The sequence below is a fragment of the Bubalus bubalis genome, chromosome 13 (assembly GCF_019923935.1).
Source record: "Bubalus bubalis isolate 160015118507 breed Murrah chromosome 13, NDDB_SH_1, whole genome shotgun sequence".
In the NCBI taxonomy this organism is placed as follows: Eukaryota; Metazoa; Chordata; class Mammalia; order Artiodactyla; family Bovidae; genus Bubalus; species Bubalus bubalis.
Window position 1 is genome coordinate 63,334,513 of NC_059169.1, and position 18,384 is coordinate 63,352,896.

Below are 18,384 nucleotides of genomic sequence, written 5' to 3' on the forward strand. Positions count from 1 at the left end.
ATGAGTCTTTAGCCTGACTTTATTCTGACATGAAAAGGTTTCATAATTCTAAAAGTGCTAGTATAATTCCTCACAATATCTGATCATATCTGATCCTTGAAAATAATTCAAACACCAGAAAATCCTCTATAATGTTTTGCTTTATGCATAATTAGTATTAATATCAGTAGAACAAAATATTAAACAGGAAAGAAGGAATGAAGAACAAAGATCAATGCTTTTTAAAATTTAAACAATATTTCACAATTTTGTTTTTCTTATAGAATATATTAAAATCATTTGTAATTGCTTTCAAGGTGGCGTGTATCTCTATTTAGAATAATTTAGCATTCTCTGTCTTTGTTACTGATGGTTAACTTGAAAAATAAGAATCAAAATTAAAAGGTATTTTTGATGGAGATATGGTACCATTTCGCTAAATTTTAGCATTAGCATGAATTTATTTGTATAAACTTCGTGTACACATGTTGTATAGAACATCATTTGATCTTTAAATCCTCATATCTGAGTTTAAACCCTTAAAATTCTTTCCCTTTTCTTTCTTTCTTTTTTGTAAATAAAGTGCACTTTATAGAGTACACTTTAGAGAGTGAGCCACAATTACGAACATACTGTACATAATTCATGAGTACTGAAGTAAGGTGATAGTAAGCTTGATATTACCAAGAAGCTCATATCTTCACATTTTCTGTTATATAAAGCCTATTAGTTCCCTTTTCCCTTATTCTCATTAATAGTATGGATAACACAAAATTTTCAATTTTTGTTATTTAAACATTAAAAAAGTGTTAGAAAAATTTCCTCTACCTTACTTTTCAGTAGAGAAATTAAAATCTAGATAACATACTAATGAAGCCCCAGTAACCACCAAAACGCTACTAAGTTTTCATTATGAGTATTTTGTAACATGCTACATTAAAAGAGATTCTTTTCATGTAATAATGTTGAAGGTATCACTAGAAGGTGTTTAAACATCTGTTGTAAATTGATAGTATATTTTCATAGTATTTTTCTTTAAAAATCTTATATGAGAAAAGAAGAGTTGTTATAGTGAAATTAAAACTTGAGGTGCTTGTTTATGTTACCTGTATAATAAGAAATTTTAATAATTATGTAATTAAATGCAAATTTAGTAGATCTTTTTTTGTGACGTATATAGGAGATGAGATAAAGGTTTGGAAATACAATTCTTTTACTGTAGTATGTGTAGACATACCTGAAAGAAATCTTCGATGAAGATTTTGCCATTTCAGCTAGTTGCTTTAAAATGCTTAATATTAACTTGAGGTTTTAAGGTGCTTGGTTTTTATCTAGAATTTTTTCTTAGAAATAGATCACCTGGCTAATATGTAGTAACTTTGGACATTTTTATAATTTGAATAATGAATGATCTTTCATTAAAAATGTCTCTTTAAAATGGCATATCCACAGTCACAGTTTTATCATAGAGATTGCTTACTTACAATGGTGTTATGAGTAAGTCAATTTATTGATGACTTAACCATATTACATTTCTATTTTGAAATACATACATAATAAATATTTTTAAAGTCTCAAAGTTCAGCTATTAATCTGTGATATTAAATAATGTATATATCAATAACTAATTATTTCAGTTTATCCTAACCTAAACTATTGATGATAAGCTTCTTATAATGTTTATGTGTATTTATTATAACTTGTGTAGTATCTGAATTCTTAGTAAGTGCTTTAGAAATTGAGATATGTAGATTTAAATGTTTAATATCTTGCAAAGAATGACTCATAAAGGTACTATGACTCACAGTGTATAGAGATGAGAAACTAATCAGAGACAAGAGATTAAATGTATATTTTTTTCTTATTATCTAGTGAGCTGGTATGTCTCTTATATGCACAATAAATACATTGTCATATTGGATATCACTAGTCAGGGGTTGAAATAGTGCTTCCATTTGGAAACTAGTGGGTAAAAATCAGAGCTCTGAAGACATATTGCCTAGGTTTGAATTTTAACTGTACCACTTACTAGAGTGTGTGCTTTGGCAATGGAATTAAGTTACCTGTGCCTTACTTCCTCATTTTTAGAAGAGGTTAATGGTAATACTTAAGCTTGTTACAGGGATTTGTGAAGTTAATGCTTGTAAACCACTTGGAATGATGCCAGGCAAGGAGTGAGTACTCAGAATTGTTGCTGATGGGCCAAGGGATATTTCAAGAATATATTTTATTAAGAGTAGATAATTCCAAAACAAAATTTGGTCAAACATCAGTTTTCATTTGAAAGTAACAAATTTACAATGTTAAATCATTGTACCTTTGCATATTTTTGCCTGTCTTTCCCTGCATATAGCAGATTTATGTGTATGTGTGTATATTCTTGGAATTTATAAAATCATTTTTTTATGACTTTGCAAAGAGAACTTAATTGAAATCGTAATTCTGGGTGGGGAAAAAAGTCTTTAAAGTATTTTTTTCTTATATGATGATTGATAATTGTTAATTTGAATGGCTATTCATGAGGTCATTTGGCTATAATGGATACCAATATATATGTAGAAATGACGAGATAACTTTTGCTCTTTCTAAAAGTGTATTACCTTGACAGATGACAGCTTATGACTAGAGTTCAGAATAACTTTATTTTCCTTTGAAGATCTTCTAGTTGATATGTTGGGGGTTCTTGCCAGCTACAGCATCACTGTCAAGGAACTGAAGCTTTTGTTCAGCATGCTTCGAGGAGAAAGTGGAATCTGGGTAAGCTGTGGTCAAAGGGAAAAGTATTCAATATCAGTGCATTAATACTTAATGTTCAACAATTTGTCTCTAGAGAGCTATTAACTTGAATTGGTAATAGAAATTGTTCCTCTTAAATAGTTCAGTAAGTGATTTAAAAATAATTTTCTCTCTAGTTAGAAAACAGTCTGATGGTTAAGGTGATATATTAGATATTTTTGTTAAATTTGTACAGTGACATTTCTCTTTTTTGTTTCCTTAGCCAAGGCATGCAGTAAAATTATTATCCGTTCTTAATCAGATGCCACAAAGACATGGTCCTGATACTTTTTTCAATTTCCCTGGTTGTAGTGCTGCGGTAAGTTTTAAATACTTGTTTGTTTTTATTTACTTTAAGTCAATTCTATTATGGCATAATTTACCCACAGTCAATTCAGCAGTTTAAAAAGTACAGTTTGATGAGTTTTGAATAATCCCTTCACTGTCACCACAGTCATGTTTTAGAACAATTCCCTTACTCACCAAAATTCCCTTGTCTCTTTGAAGCCAGTTCCCTCTCCCTGGTCCTCTCCTTTGCAACCCTTGATTTATTTTGTGTTTGTATAATTTTACCTTTTTAAAAATTCATATAAATCAAATCAAATAGTATCTAAGTCTTTTTCTGTCAGCCTTCTTTTACTTAGCCTAATGCTTTTGAGATTATCCATTTTATAATAGATTATCAGGAGTTTATTCTATTCCTTTTATTCTGAGTAGTATTACATTTTATGGATATATACTACAGCTTTCTATTCACTAGTTGGTGGACTTTTGGGTTTTCGGTTTTTGGTTATTATAAGTAAAACTATTAGGTCTTGAATGTAGATCTTCTCCAGGTGTTTTCTTATCTCTTGAGTAAATACATAAGAGTGGGATTGCTGGGTTTCTTATTAAGTGTATATTTCATTTCATAATAAACAAGCAAATTGCTTTCTGTAGTGAAAAATTTTACATTCTCATAAGCAGTATATGAAAATCCCACTTGATCTGCATCCTGGATATTCAGTTCATTCACTTCAGTCCTGTCTCTTTAATTTGAGACTTGTAAATGGTAGTATAAAGGTATCTCATTGTAGTTTTAATTTTGTGTTGTCCTTATGGCTGATACTGAGGATTTTTCTTGTATTTATTGGCCATTCTTAAATCTTTTGTGATGTTTATGTTCAAATCTTCTGTTCACTTTAAAAATGTGATTGTTTGTCTTGTTATCTCAAGAGTTCACTATATATCTGGGATATAAGTTAATTTGGAAATGCATTTGTCAAATATTTTCTCCCAATCTGATGCTTGTCTTTTATTTTCTTAACAATATTTCTTGAAGTGCAAAAGTTTTTAATTTTGATGAGGTTCAAGTAAAATTTTCTTTTATGGCATATGCTTTCTGTAGTCTAAGAATTGGTATAAACCAAGGTTATAGGGTTTTTTCTCTTCTGCATTCTACTGAAAGTTGGTTATATTAGCTCTTATTTAGGTCTTATGTTAGGATCGCACAAAGATCCCTTTTGTGTGAAGTTTTTAAAATATGGTGTGAAGGAAGATTGGAAGTTAAGTTTTGTTTGTTTTAACATGTGACTATTAATTATTTCATAACCATTTGTTGAAGCAACAGTTCTTTTCACTTTGGATTGTGTTGCTACCTTTCTTGAAAACTGGCCATTTTTGTGTGGATCTAGTTCTGAATATTCCAACTCATGAAACACAATATATTTCTCCCTTTGTTTCATTTTCTTTTGATTTTTCAGCATTTTGTAGTTTTTAGCAAGTATTAAACATTTTTGGTTAAATTTATTCAGAAATATTCCATATTGTTTTGTGTTAATATATAAAAATGCAAAATTTTATTATTGTTTACCTTATATCGTGAGACCTTAATAAACTCACTTACTTGTCCTAGCAAGTTTTAATAGATACCTTTTAATTGCATTTCATACCTTATTACACTGGCTAGGACCTACAGTTAGTAATCATAAGAGTTTTGACTTAGTCTTAGGAAAAGCATTAAATATTTCACCATTACATATGCTATTAGCATTACATTTTAAGATAATGTCCTTTATCAGGTTGAGGAAATTCACTTCTATTCATATTTGCAGGGCATTTTTTTTCACCATCAGTATGTTAATATCATTGTTGAATTTTGTAAAATGCTTTTTCTGATTTTATTGAAATGATCATATAGTTTTTCTTCTTAATCTTATAAATGTGGTGAGTTACAGTAACTGATATTTTAGTGTTAAGTCACCTTTGCATTCCTAGGAAAAAATCTGTTTGATCACAGTGTAATGACCTTTTCATACAATACCGGATTTGATTTGCTAATATATTACTAAGAAATTTTAGTTATTTTTATGATTGATTTGAGGATACATTTTTCTTTTCCTGTAAAATCTTTCTCCATTTGTGATCTTAAGAATCATAAACTCATTTCCTTGTAAAATGAGTTGGGAAGTATTCATTTCTCTCTATTGAAGAGTTTGTGTAGTATGATAATACTTACTTTTGAATGTGGGCTTCCCAAGTGGTACTAGTGGTGCAGAACCCGTCTGCCAGTACAGGTGACCTAAGAGACGCACCTTTGATCCCTGGGTCAGGAGGATTCCCTGGAGGAGGGCATGGCAACGCACTCAACACACTCCAGTATTCTTGCCTGGAGAATCCCATGGACAGAGGAGCAGGCTACAGTCCATAGGGTGGCAAAGAGTCAGACGCAACTGAAGCAACTTAGCACACATGCACACACACACACTCTTGAATGTATGCTGGAATTCACTATTGAAGCCATCTGAGTCTGGGATTTTGTTTGTGAGAAGGTTTTAAATTACGAATTTCATTTCTATAGATACAGGAAAGTTTTTTGTTTGGTTTGAGTGAACATTGGTAGTTTTGTGTCTTTCAAGTAATTCTTTTGGTTAATTTCAGTTATCAAATATATTGGCATAAAATTTTCATCCTATCCTCTTATTATCCTTTTAAATAAGTCTGTAGGATGTGTAGTGATGCCTCCTCTTCCATTCTTGTTACTGTAATTTCCCTCAGTCTGTCTCGCTGGAACGTTAAAGTCAAAGTCACACGGTCATGTCCTGCTCTTTGGAATCCCATGGACTGTAACCTGCCCAGCTCCTCTGTTCATGAAATTCTCCAAGCAAGGGAGTATTGGAATGGGTTGCCATTTCCTTGGATCTTCCTGACCCAGGGATAGAACCCAAGTCTAGCTGGAGGTGTTTCCATTTTGTTCCTCTTTTCAAAGAAATAGCTCTTTCAATCTTCTTGGTTTAATCATCTCAATCTATATGGTAATATTGTAGAGCATATGTGGAATTTTTGGCTAGAAGAACAAGTTTTGATTTCTGAATCCTCTAGTTCATTATTGTAGAGGACTAGTCTTTAATGTTTCTTGGCTTACTTTCATGTAAAATATTAGTACTTTTATAATGGAATACGGGTTGTGAGCCTGTAATGAAATAATGTACTGTTTAAGCACTGTAACGTTGTAAAACATCATGTAAATATTTATTGCTCTTTGGTTATTTTAAGTACTTCAGTGTTCTTGCAATCTCCCATTTTTTCAGCCATTCTCCTAATTTTATATTTTTTCCTGAATATTTTGTTACTAATCTTTTTTTTTAAAGTTACAGTTTCACCAACTATGAACAAAACATAGGAACATTTAAAAAAAAATTACGATGGAAGTTAATCGTTTTATGTACCTGTTTGTTAGAGTGGAACATATATAATCTGCAGAGAAAACACTGTCACTGTCCCTAAGTGGGTGAGGGTTCTCTTAGATATGATAGTTCTGTTCACACACATACATATTTCTAACACATTTTACAGAACTGTTGTTGATCTGATGTCTGATAGGTTTCAGTCTAAGGTATGGGAAAGAAGAGCAAAGTGTTTTGAATGAAATATAAGCAAGTTCCTGTTTTATATATAGAATTGACAAAGTTTAGCTAAAGCTAATGAATGACTCTGGTTTAATAAATTGCCTGAATTGCCTCAGTATGGTTGCAGTTCATCATGTTTTTAGCCATTTGGCCATCAATTACCTATCAGTATGCAATACATTTTACATACACAGAACGCACACATAGATAATTTTAATGTCATTCGTAGTATATGTTTGAATTCTTTTTGCTCATGGGATATTGGTTGACTTATACTATCTATTCCCATTTTCCTGGTTTTCCCTGCATCACTCATTTTCATAAAGAGTAGTTTGGATCAAGGGTATATTCTGTGTAAAGGAAGAAAGTAGGGAAGGAACTGGAACTTTTATAACTATTATTTCATTTGAGTCATGCAGTCTGTACAAGATAAGTGACATTACTGCTGTTGTCAGTTAAGGAAACTAATAAGCCTCCTCAGTGTAAACATTGTTCATAGCCTTAAAGTAGAGTCACAACCTTAAGAATTTGCCTGATCTTAAATCCAGTATTTCACTTAACAACAAATAGGCTAATTATCAAACATGTTACTTCTGCTGTTGAACTGCTGAAAAATTTAGATAGGAGCTGATTTTAAACCCTTCCTATCACAGTGTTTTGATGATCTGCTTCTGAATGAGCATGAACCAGTGGCATTTTAGTAATAAAAAAGTACATAGTGTTTGGACCGCTGCTCACATTGGTGCCTTTAGATGATTAAAATCATGATACCATTTACTTTCCCTCCAAAATGACCAAAATAACATATTAGGCCTTCTGAATTGTATTTCACATTGTGGAGATACTTTCTATGAGTTTTGTTGCCTCCATATGAGCAATTTGGTAATATTTACAGCGAGTTAAATGAATTTTTCAGTGATATGTGTGAAGGTGAATGATAAATGTAAGATTACATTTTATATGCCCTGTTACTTTCTGAATATATTTTTTAGATTTGTTTTTCATGATTATTATCTATTTCATGAATTTGCTTAATTTAAGAAATAGTACACTTCTATATTCATTGAAATAGTTAACTGAACGCATCCCATCTGAACATCAGAATCTTCTCCATTTGTATTTTTGCGAAATGAGACAGAAATGTAAACTTTGGAGTCAACTAGTCTAGGAGGCAGTGAGGGATACAGATTTCAGAGTTCTGTGGATTCACTGGACACAATGAGAGACCCTATTTATGGATACCAAAATATTGTAGAAGGAAGTATGGAACAAATGTGAAAGCAGCTTAAATCCGTAATCACAGACATAGTCCAAAGGAGATGCCATTATCACCATGGGATAATGGGTATTTAGGCCTGAATGATTTGGGAGTAAATGAACCTGAGTTCCATATTAGGCAGTCCTCTCACAAAGTTAGCTTTTTGTGCACTGATTAAAGGAGCATGTATGCATTAAGGAGTTTAAAAAAACTAGGGATACAAAGTGTACTGTATGAAAGACTTTGGCTGGTACATAAGTAAGAACAGCAAGTTGAGTCATACCCTGTAGAAATGGGACATTTTAGGTCCCAAAAACATTTTTTCTAGCTGTTACTTACTAAATTTAAGACTATACTTCAATGTGTTGTTGGATTCTGATTGCTAGAATTTTGTTAAGGATTTTTGCATCTGTGTTCATCAGTGATATTGGCCTGTAGTTTTCTTTTTTTGTGGGATCTTTGTCAGGTTTTGGTATTAGGGTGATGGTGGCCTCATAGAATGAGTTTGGAAGTTTACCATCCTCTGCAATTTTCTGGAAGAGTTTGAGCAGGATAGGTGTTAGCTCTTCTCTAAATTTTTGGTAGAATTCAGCTGTGAAGCCGTCTGGACCTGGGCTTTTGTTTGCTGGAAGATTTTTATTACAGTTTCAATTTCCGTGCTTGTGATGGGTCTGTTAAGATTTTCTATTTCTTCCTGATCGAGTTTTGGAAAGTTGTACTTTTCTAAGAATTTGTCCATTTCTTCCTCATTGTCCATTTTATTGGCATATAATTGTTGATAGTAGTCTCTTATGATCCTTTGTATTTCTGTGTTGTCTGTTGTGATCTCTCCATTTTCATTTCTAATTTTATTGATTTGATTTTTCTCCCTTTGTTTCTTGATGAGTCTGGCTAATGGTTTGTCAATTTTATTTATCCTTTCAAAGAACCAGCTTTTGGTTTTGTTGATTTTTGCTATGGTCTCTTTTGTTTCTTTTGCATTTATTTCTGCTCTAATTTTTAAGATTTCTTTCCTTCTACTAACCCTGGGGTTCTTCATTTCTTCCTTTTCTAGTTGCTTTAGGTGTAGAGTTAGGTTATTTATTTGACTTTTTTCTTGTTTCTTGAGGTGTGCCTGTATTGCTATGAACTTTCCCCTTAGGACTGCTTTTACCGTGTCCCACAGGTTTTGGGTTGTTGTGTTTTCATTTTCATTCGTTTCTATGCAAATTTTGATTTCTTTTTTGATTTCTTCTGTGATTTGTTGGTTATTCAGCAGCGTGTTGTTCAGCCTCCATATGTTGGATTTTTTAATAGTTTTTCTCCTGTAATTGAGATCTAATCTTACTGCATTGTGGTCAGAAAAGATGCTTGGAATGATTTCTATTTTTTTGAATTTACCAAGGCTAGCTTTATGGCCCAGGATGTGATCTATCCTGGAGAAGGTTCCATGTGCGCTTGAGAAGAAGGTGAAATTCATTGTTTTGGGATGAAATGTCCTATAGATATCAATTAGGTCTAACTGGTCTATTGTATCGTTTAATGTTTGTGTTTCCTTGTTAATTTTCTGTTTAGTTGATCTATCCATAGGTGTGAGTGGGGTATTAAAGTCTCCCACTATTATTGTGTTATTGTTAATTTCTTCTTTCATACTTGTTAGCTTTTGTCTTACATACTGCGGTGCTCCCGTGTTGGGTGCATATATATTTATAATTGTTATATCTTCTTCTTGGATTGATCCTTTGATCATTATGTAGTGACCATCTTTGTCTCTTTTCACAGTCTTTGTTTTAAAGTCTATTTTATCTGATATGAGTATTGCTACTCCTGCTTTCTTTTGGTCCCTATTCGCATGGAAAATCTTTTTCCAGCCCTTCACTTTCAGTCTGTATGTGTCCCCTGTTTTGAGGTGGGTCTCTTGTAGACAACATATGCAGGGGTCTTGTTTTTGTATCCATTCAGCCAGTCTTTGTCTTTTGGTTGGAGCATTCAACCCATTTACGTTTAAGGTAGTTACTGATAAGTATGCCCCCGTTGCCATTTACTTTATTGTTTTGGGTTCGAATTTATACACAATTTTTGTGTTTCCTGTCTAGAGAATATCCTTTAGTATTTGTTGGAGAGCTGGTTTGGTGGTGCAGAATTCTCTCAGCTTTTGCTTGTCTGAAAAGCTTTTGATTTCTCCTTCATACTTGAATGAGATCCTTGCTGGGTACAATAATCTGGGCTGTAGGTTATTTTCTTTCATCATTTTAAGTATGTCTTGCCATTCCCTCCTGGCTTGAAGAGTTTCTATTGAAAGATCAGCTGTTATCCTTATGGGAATTCCCTTGTGTGTTATTTGTTGTTTTTCCCTTGCTGCTTTTAATATTTGTTCTTTGTGTTTGATCTTTGTTAACTTAGGAATATATCTACCTAAAGAATCTAAAGACCTATATATAGAAAACTATAAAACACTGGTGAAAGAAATCAAAGAGGACACTAACAGATGGAGAAATATACCATGTTCATGGATTGGAAGAATCAATGTAGTGAAAATGAGTATACTACCCAAAGCAATCTATAGATTCAATGCAATCCCTATCAGGCTACCAACAGCATTCTTCACAGAGCTAGAACAAATAATTTCACAATTTGTATGGAAAAACAAAAAACCTCGAATAGCCAAAGCGATCTTGAGAAAGAAGAATGGAACTGGAGGAATCAACCTACCTGACTTCAGGCTCTACTACAAAGCCACAGTTATCAAGACAGTATGGTACTGGCACAAAGACAGAAATATAGATCAATGGAACAAAATAGAAAGCCCAGAGATAAATCCACGCACATATGGACACCTTATCTTTGACAAAGGAGGCAAGAATATACAGTGGAGAAAAGACAATCTCTTTAACAAGTGGTGCTGGGAAAACTGGTCAACCACTTGTAAAAGAATGAAACTAGAACACTTTGTAACACCATACACAAAAATAAACTCAAAATGGATTAAAGATCTAAACGTAAGACCAGAAACTATAAAACTCCTAGAGGAGAACATAGGCAAAACACTCTCTGACATACATCACAGCAGGATCCTCTATGACCCACCTCCCAGAATATTGGAAATAAAAGCAAAAATAAACAAATGGGACCTAATTAACCTTAAAAGCTTCTGCACATCAAAGGAAACTATTAGCAAGGTGAAAAGACAGCCTTCAGAATGGGAGAAGATAATAGCAAATGAAGCAACTGACAAACAACTAATCTCAAGAATATACAAGCAACTCCTACAGCTCAACTCCAGAAAAATAAATGACCCAATCAAAAAATGGGCCAAAGAACTAAATAGACATTTCTCCAAAGAAGACATACAGATGGCTAACAAACACATGAAAAGATGCTCAACATCACTCATTATCAGAGAAATGCAAATCAAAAGCACTATGAGGTACCATTTCACACCAGTCAGAATGGCTGCGATCCAAAAGTCTACTAGTAATAAATGCTGGAGAGGGTGTGGAGAAAAGGGAACCCTCTTACACTGTTGGTGGGAATGCAAACTAGTACAGCCACTATGGAGAACAGTGTGGAGATTCCTTAAAAAACTGGAAATAGACATGCCTTATGATCCAGCAATCCCACTGCTGGGCATACACACTGAGAAAACCAGAAGGGAAAGAGACACGAGTACCCCAATGTTCATCACAGCACTGTTTATAATAGCCAGGACATGGAAGCAACCTAGATGTCCATCAGCAGATGAATGGATAAGAAAGCGGTGGTACATATACACAATGGAGTATTATTCAGCCATTAAAAAGAATACATTTGAATCAATTCTAATGAGGTGGATGAAACTGGAGCCTATTATACAGAGTGAAGTAAGCCAGAAAGAAAAACACCAATACAGTATACTAACGCATATATATGGAATTTAGAAAGATGGTAACAATAACCCTGTGTACGAGACAGCAAAAGAGACACTGATGTATAGAACAGTCTTATGGACTCTGTGGGAGAGGGAGAGGGTGGGAAGATTTGGGAGAATGGCATTGAAACATGTAAAATATCATGTATGAAATGAGTTGCCAGTCCAGGTTCGATGCACGATACTGGATGCTTGGGGCTGGTGCAGTGGGACGACCCAGAGGGATGGAATGGGGAGGGAGGAGGGAGGAGGGTTCAGGATGGGGAACACATGTATACCTGTGGTGGATTCATTTTGATATTTGGCAAATCTAATACAGTTATGTAAAGTTTAAAAATAAAATTAAAAAAAAAAAAAAGAAATCAAAATATAAAAAAAAAAAAATAAAAAAAAATAAAAAAAAGACTATACTTCAATAAAAGATAATTTTAGAATATACATGTAATAAAAAATAAATTTAAGAGAATGTCCTTCAGTTGAGTTAACCATCTTGTTGAAGAGATTGGCCATAAATAAAGATCCCTATTTATTTATGGAATTATAGTTGTTGTTCAGTCGCTAAGTCGCGTCCGGCTCTTTGTGACCCCGGGGACTGTAGCCTGCCAGGCTCCTCTGTCCATGGAATTTTACAGGCAAGAATACTGGAGTGGGTTGCCATTTCCTACTCCAAGGGATCTTTCTGACCCAGGGACTAAACCTGTGTCTCTTGCATCTCCTGAATTGGCAGGTGGATTCTTTACACTAGTGCTACCTGGGAAGCCCCAAAGAATGTTATTATATCATTATAATATGGGAAGCAAGACCAAAGACTATTGTCATATCATTATCATTGAAGCTTATTATATTTTTCTTTAGTGAGATTTTTCTTTTTTGTGTTGTATTTAGTTCACTGGTGTTTACAACTGAATGTGATTTAGGACTCTTTCCGTCCTACCATTTGGATAATAACAAATGAGTACCACATGTCTTTTCCATGGTGGAAGAATAGTTCTGGAAAACTTGAAGAGCAGTTCAATTCAATTTCTTTTTTGCATGTCTTAGTTCAATGCATTGTCTAAGTTCTGATGTAGAGCTCAGTAGACCATATGATGAGACTGGTGATGTGTTAATAGAAACTGCTGGGGCCGTTGGCTGGAAGTAAGAGATTGCTTGGATATGTGGAGTACTGGGGGAAAAGAGAAGGAGTGAGCTGCCCTCCTGAATGCTTATTAATGCTGCAGTGGCGGTGTTGTCATGACTTGCTGTTGCTGATATGGAAGTGCACTTGGGTATGCTGATCATGGCAAGAGTTTGGAAACCATGAATCTAACCCTGTGCCTGTTGTGTTCCACAGGCATTATGAACAAATGAGTACATGTAAGTTATTTTTATAATTCTGTAGAATCACCATTCAATGTCCTCAATAAATATTTCTCCTGTTTACCTTGGTACTCTGAAGCAGCTATAGTCTGGTTTAGTGAAACTTACGGATGTATCAGTTCAGTTCAGTTCAGTCGCTCAGTCGTGTCCAACTTCTTGCAACCCCATGAACTGTAGCACGCCAGGCCTCCCTGTCCATCACCAACTCCCGGAGTTCACTCAAACTCACGTCCATGGAGTCGGTGATGCCATCCACCCATCTCATCCACTTAGCAAGAATTACATTTTACTAACAAGCAAACAAAAAAATTCAGTAAAACATTTTCCTTTTTTAAAAAGTTAAAAAAGCTATATTGACAAAGTGGACTAATTTCTTAGTATTAAAATCTGAAAGGACATGAAATATATTGTATAGGAAAACTTGCATTTCATTTTTAAGGTTTCAGTCTTCATTTCAAATAGTATGTTTCCATTTATGTGTTTGTATGTGTGTTTTCCTTTTTTTTTTTTTCAATGCAGTAGGCATTTTGCTACTTTGAGATTTTTCAGTGATCACATATTGAATGTTTTCTATGTCTCAAGTCACAATGCTGGGAGTATAAACTGTATTTCTGACTCTTTAGCAACTCTTTGGTATACATAAAAGCACCTTGTTATAAGAAGCTACTAAGTGCTTTGTGCTAGGGACTAACTCCTATGGGAAAACAATGAAACAAGAAACTAGGCTATGTTGAAGTTCAGGAGAGCTTCACAAGAGAGAGATGTATTAGCCTTGAATTGAGGGGTAATGGTATGGACCTAACAGAAGCAGAAGATATTAAGAAGAGATGGCAAGAATACACAGAAGAACTGTACAAAAAGATCTTCACAACTCAGATAATCACGATGGTGTGATCACTAACCTAGAGCCAGACATCCTGGAATGTGAAGTCAAGTGGGCCTTACCATCACTATGAACAAAGCTAGTGGAGGTGATGGAATTCCAGTTGAGCTATTTCAAATCCTGAAAGATGATGCTGTGAAAGTGCTGCACTCAATATGCCAGCAAATTTGGAAAACTCAGCAGTGGCCACAGGACTGGAAAAGGTCAGTTTTCATTCCAATCCCAAAGAAAGGCAATGCCAAAGAATGCTCAAACTACCACACAATTGCACTCATCTCACATGCTAGTAAAGCAATGCTCAAAATTCTCCAAGCCAGGCTTCAGCAATATGTGAACCGTGAACTTCCTGATGTTCAAGCTGGTTTTAGAAAAGGCAGAGGAACCAGAGATCAAATTGCCAACATCCGCTGGATCATGGAAAAAGCAAGAGAGTTCCAAAAAAACATCTATTTCTGCTTTATTGACTATGCCAAAGCCTTTGACTCTGTGGATCACAATAAACTGTGGAAAACGCTAAAAGAGATGGAAATACCAGACCACCTGATCTTCCTCTTGAGAAATTTGTATGCAGGTCAGGAAGCAACAGTTAGAACTGGACATGGAACAACAGACTGGTTCCAAATAGGAAAAGGAGTATTGTTACCCTGCTTATTTAACTTACATGCAGAGTACATCATGAGAAACGCTGGACTGGAAGAAACACAAGCTGGAATCAAGATTGCCGGGAGAAATATCAATAACCTCAGATATGCAGATGACACCACCTTTATGGCAGAAAGTGAAGAGGAACTCAAAAGCCTCTTGATGAAAGTGAAAGTTGAGAGTGAAAAAGTTGGCTTAAAGCTCAACATTCAGAAAACGAAGATCATGGCATCCGGTCCCATCACTTCATGGGAAATAGATGGGGAAATGGTGGAAACAGTGTCAGACTTTATTTTTCTGGGCTCCAAAATCACTGCAGATGGTGACTGCAGCCATGAAATTAAAAGACGCTTACTCCTTGGAAGGAAAGTTATGACCAACCTAGATAGCATATTCAAAAGCAGAGACATTACTTGGCCAACAAAGGTCCATCTAGTCAAGGCTATGGTTTTTCCTGTGGTTATGTATGGATGTGAGAGGTGGACTGTGAAGAAAGCCAAAGAATTGATGCTTTTGAACTGTGGTGTTGGAGAAGACTCTTGAGAGTCCCTTGGACTGCAAGGAGATCCAACCTGTCCATTCTGAAGGAGATCAGCCCTGGGATTTCTTTGGAAGGAATGATGCTAAAGCTGAAACTCCAGTACTTTGGCCACCTCATGCGAAGAGTTGACTCATTGGAAAAGACTCTGATGCTGGGAGGGATTGGGGACAGGAGGAGAAGGGGACGACAGAGGATGAGATGGCTGGATGGCATCACTGACTCAATGGATGTGAGTCTGGGTGAACTCTGGGAGTTGGTGATGGATAGGGAGGCCTGGCGTGCTGTGATTCATGGGGTTGCAAAGAGTCGGACATGACTGAGCGACTGAACTGACTGAACTGGCTGACTGGGATCTTATTGGAGGCTGTGTTTCGGTCAGAAGTAGCATCATGTAGAAACTTGGAAACAGGTAACATATCAGAACATGTAACTGTTGGAACAGCTGGTATGTTCAGATATATTTTGGGATGTAAGGTAAGGCACTAGAAGAGAATAAGATTGAAAGGATTTTTTGGAGCCAGTGTGTAAAGAGCCTTGTGTAACCTTAAGAAACTTAGAATTTATTTTATATGCAGAGGATATTTAATATGGAAGCTGTATGTTATATTTGAGTAAGTTCATTAGCAGCAATATGAAGGATCTGCTTGGAGGAACATATCAGTAATAAAATCATTAAGGGTAGTTATCTTTTATGTGAAGGAATTTAGATATCTCATAGGAAGATAAGTAAATCCACTTAGATATTTCTTGACTTCAGGTCAAGTAATATATTGCTTTCTCATTTCTTTTCCCGAGAGTGGCTAGTTTTTTTTTTGTTTGTTTGTTTTTTTAATTACTATTATCAACTGAATACTGTATTAATTCCTTTCCTACTTGTAAGTGGATCTGAGTCCTTTTTGATCATAAATTTCAATGGTTCAGTTTCTGAATGATAAACCTCATGTTCCCCTTCTTTGTTTCAGTATTAGTGTTATTTCTTAATACTTCTGTTTCTTCAATATTGATTCCATTAAAATTTCTAACACAATTGTTTTTTGATTGAAAATTCAGCTTCCTTTATCAAGTAAAATATTACTGAAAACCTAATGTAAGCTGAAAACTGAAAATTTTGCAGCATATGTGTAAGGGACTGTATATTGGTGAAGTTGAAGGAGGTGTTATTGGAGTACAGTTTGAACCGTACTATATAACTTAGAGATGAAACTTGATCTATTGACTATATGAAAGTGTAATGCTTCTATAGTGAACAAGTAATATTAATAGATTACTTTAATAAGATAATAATTTCTATTTTTATATTTGTCCATGATTCTTTGATACTCATACCTTCATTGTGTTTTAATCTGTGAAAGCCATACTTGACCTTAGTTACTGTCACATTTTCTTTAACTGATACTTTCCTATTTTTTATCATTATCTTGTAGGCAATTGCATTGCCTCCTATTGCAAAGTGGCCTTATCAGAATGGCTTCACCCTAAATACTTGGTTTCGTATGGATCCATTAAATAACATTAATGTTGATAAGGATAAACCTTATCTTTATTGGTAAGTTATATATTTAATTTTAGTACTTTTGTCTTAAGCATTTCAATTTTTAAAAATATATAACATAGTGTCAAGGCAACATAGTATGTAGAATAAGTAAATAAATATGTTAAACCTATAAAGATATAGTTGTGTCAGTTTATTTTATTCATTTTTTGCTGTTGATTCTAGGCTATCTGCCCTATTTTTTTTTCCCCTTAATTCCATTTTAAGAATCAAGTGTTACAGACCTTCTGTCTCGAGTCTGCACATATCAATTGTATGTTCTGAGTGAAGATGCTGATCGAGAAGAGAAAATGAAAAACAAACTACTCTCAGATATCTTTCACTTTGCCTTTTCACTTACATGTATTAAATGATGGTTCTGTGGGCATAATTAAGATATGCTTTGAAATACTGATTTTGATAACCATGTGCTGCTGCTAAGTCGCTTCAGTCGTGTCTGACTCTGTGCGACCCCATAGACAGGAGCCCACCAGGCTCCCCCGTCCCTGGGATTCTCCAGGCAAGAATACTGGAGTGGGTTGCCATTTCCTTCTCCAGTGTGTGGAAGTGAAGCTGCTCAGTCGTGTCCAACTCTTAGTGACCGTATAGACAGCAGCCCACCAGGGTCCGCTGTCCACGGGATTCTCTAGGCAAGAATACTGGAGTGGGTTGCCATTTCCTTCTCTGGATAACCATGTGATAAGTTATAATTAGGTAAGATTGATTATTTAGTAGATAACTAACAGAATGGGTGGATCATCCCAACAGTTCACCTGTAAGACTCAGAACTTGGTCATTTTAGATTACCAGTAATGTCAAGTCACAAGAACATCAAACTTTCTTTTATTACCTTACTATGTACTAGGCATTATAAGTGCTTACTTGTATTACATCATTTAATACAGTGCTCTGAAATAAGATTGCCTGAGTTTAAGTCCTGCCTTTACCACTCACTGTTTATCCTGTACTTTGGTGTCTTCAGCTATAAAATGAGGATAATAATAGTACCTATCATGTAGGATTTAATGGTAGCATAATATTTTATGTGCTTTTTATATATGACTAGTTCAGAAATGTGAGTGTTGAAAAATGTGAGCTATTGATAGGTTGTAGACTCTACTACAGAAAGATTACATGTGGATAGTATGTATGGATAGTACGAGAGAGAGTTTTAACGGACATCTGAACTTCCAAACGTAAATGGGGTTCAACTTCCAAAAGATCATTTTGGGAGATCATACTTTTATTGCAGTAATACTGTCATTTGTCAGAACATTTACAGGTTTTTATGTGTGATTGAATTCACAGCTGGATGAGTATTTCTCTGGAAGAAAATAACTCTATCTTAGTCACATCTTTTTTTCTTTTTTTTCTGTTTTAGACAGTACATGTACTCCTTTGGTTGATTTTGCTTGATTACCTACCTTTTTTTCCAAACTTGGCTTTCACTTTTTCTGTAAATTTGTAAGCTGTTTTCAGGGATATAGTAAAATTAAATAGGAAGTTGTTTTTGAAACATTAACTGTGTATATGATTTCTATATATGCTAATCCAGGTGATCATTGAAAGTTTATGAAATCTACTTGGTAGCCTTTTATTGACCATTAATTTGTTTTTATGTATTTGTGTTACTTTATGTATTT

At 34.6% G+C, this 18,384-nt stretch overlaps 1 protein-coding gene across 8 annotated transcripts in view; it reads left to right on the plus strand.

Annotated features, from left to right (window-relative positions):
- Nucleotides 1-18,384, plus strand: part of NBEA (neurobeachin) — a 656,478-nt gene that overhangs the window by 91,689 nt on the left and 546,405 nt on the right. For all 8 annotated transcript variants that reach the window (XM_025263201.3, XM_044927359.2, XM_025263205.3 and 5 more), the window contains exons 3-5: nt 2,636-2,736; nt 2,978-3,073; nt 16,635-16,756. In XM_025263201.3, the coding sequence (XP_025118986.2) occupies nt 2,636-2,736; nt 2,978-3,073; nt 16,635-16,756 (319 nt within the window). The remainder of the gene's footprint in view (nt 1-2,635; nt 2,737-2,977; nt 3,074-16,634; nt 16,757-18,384) is intronic.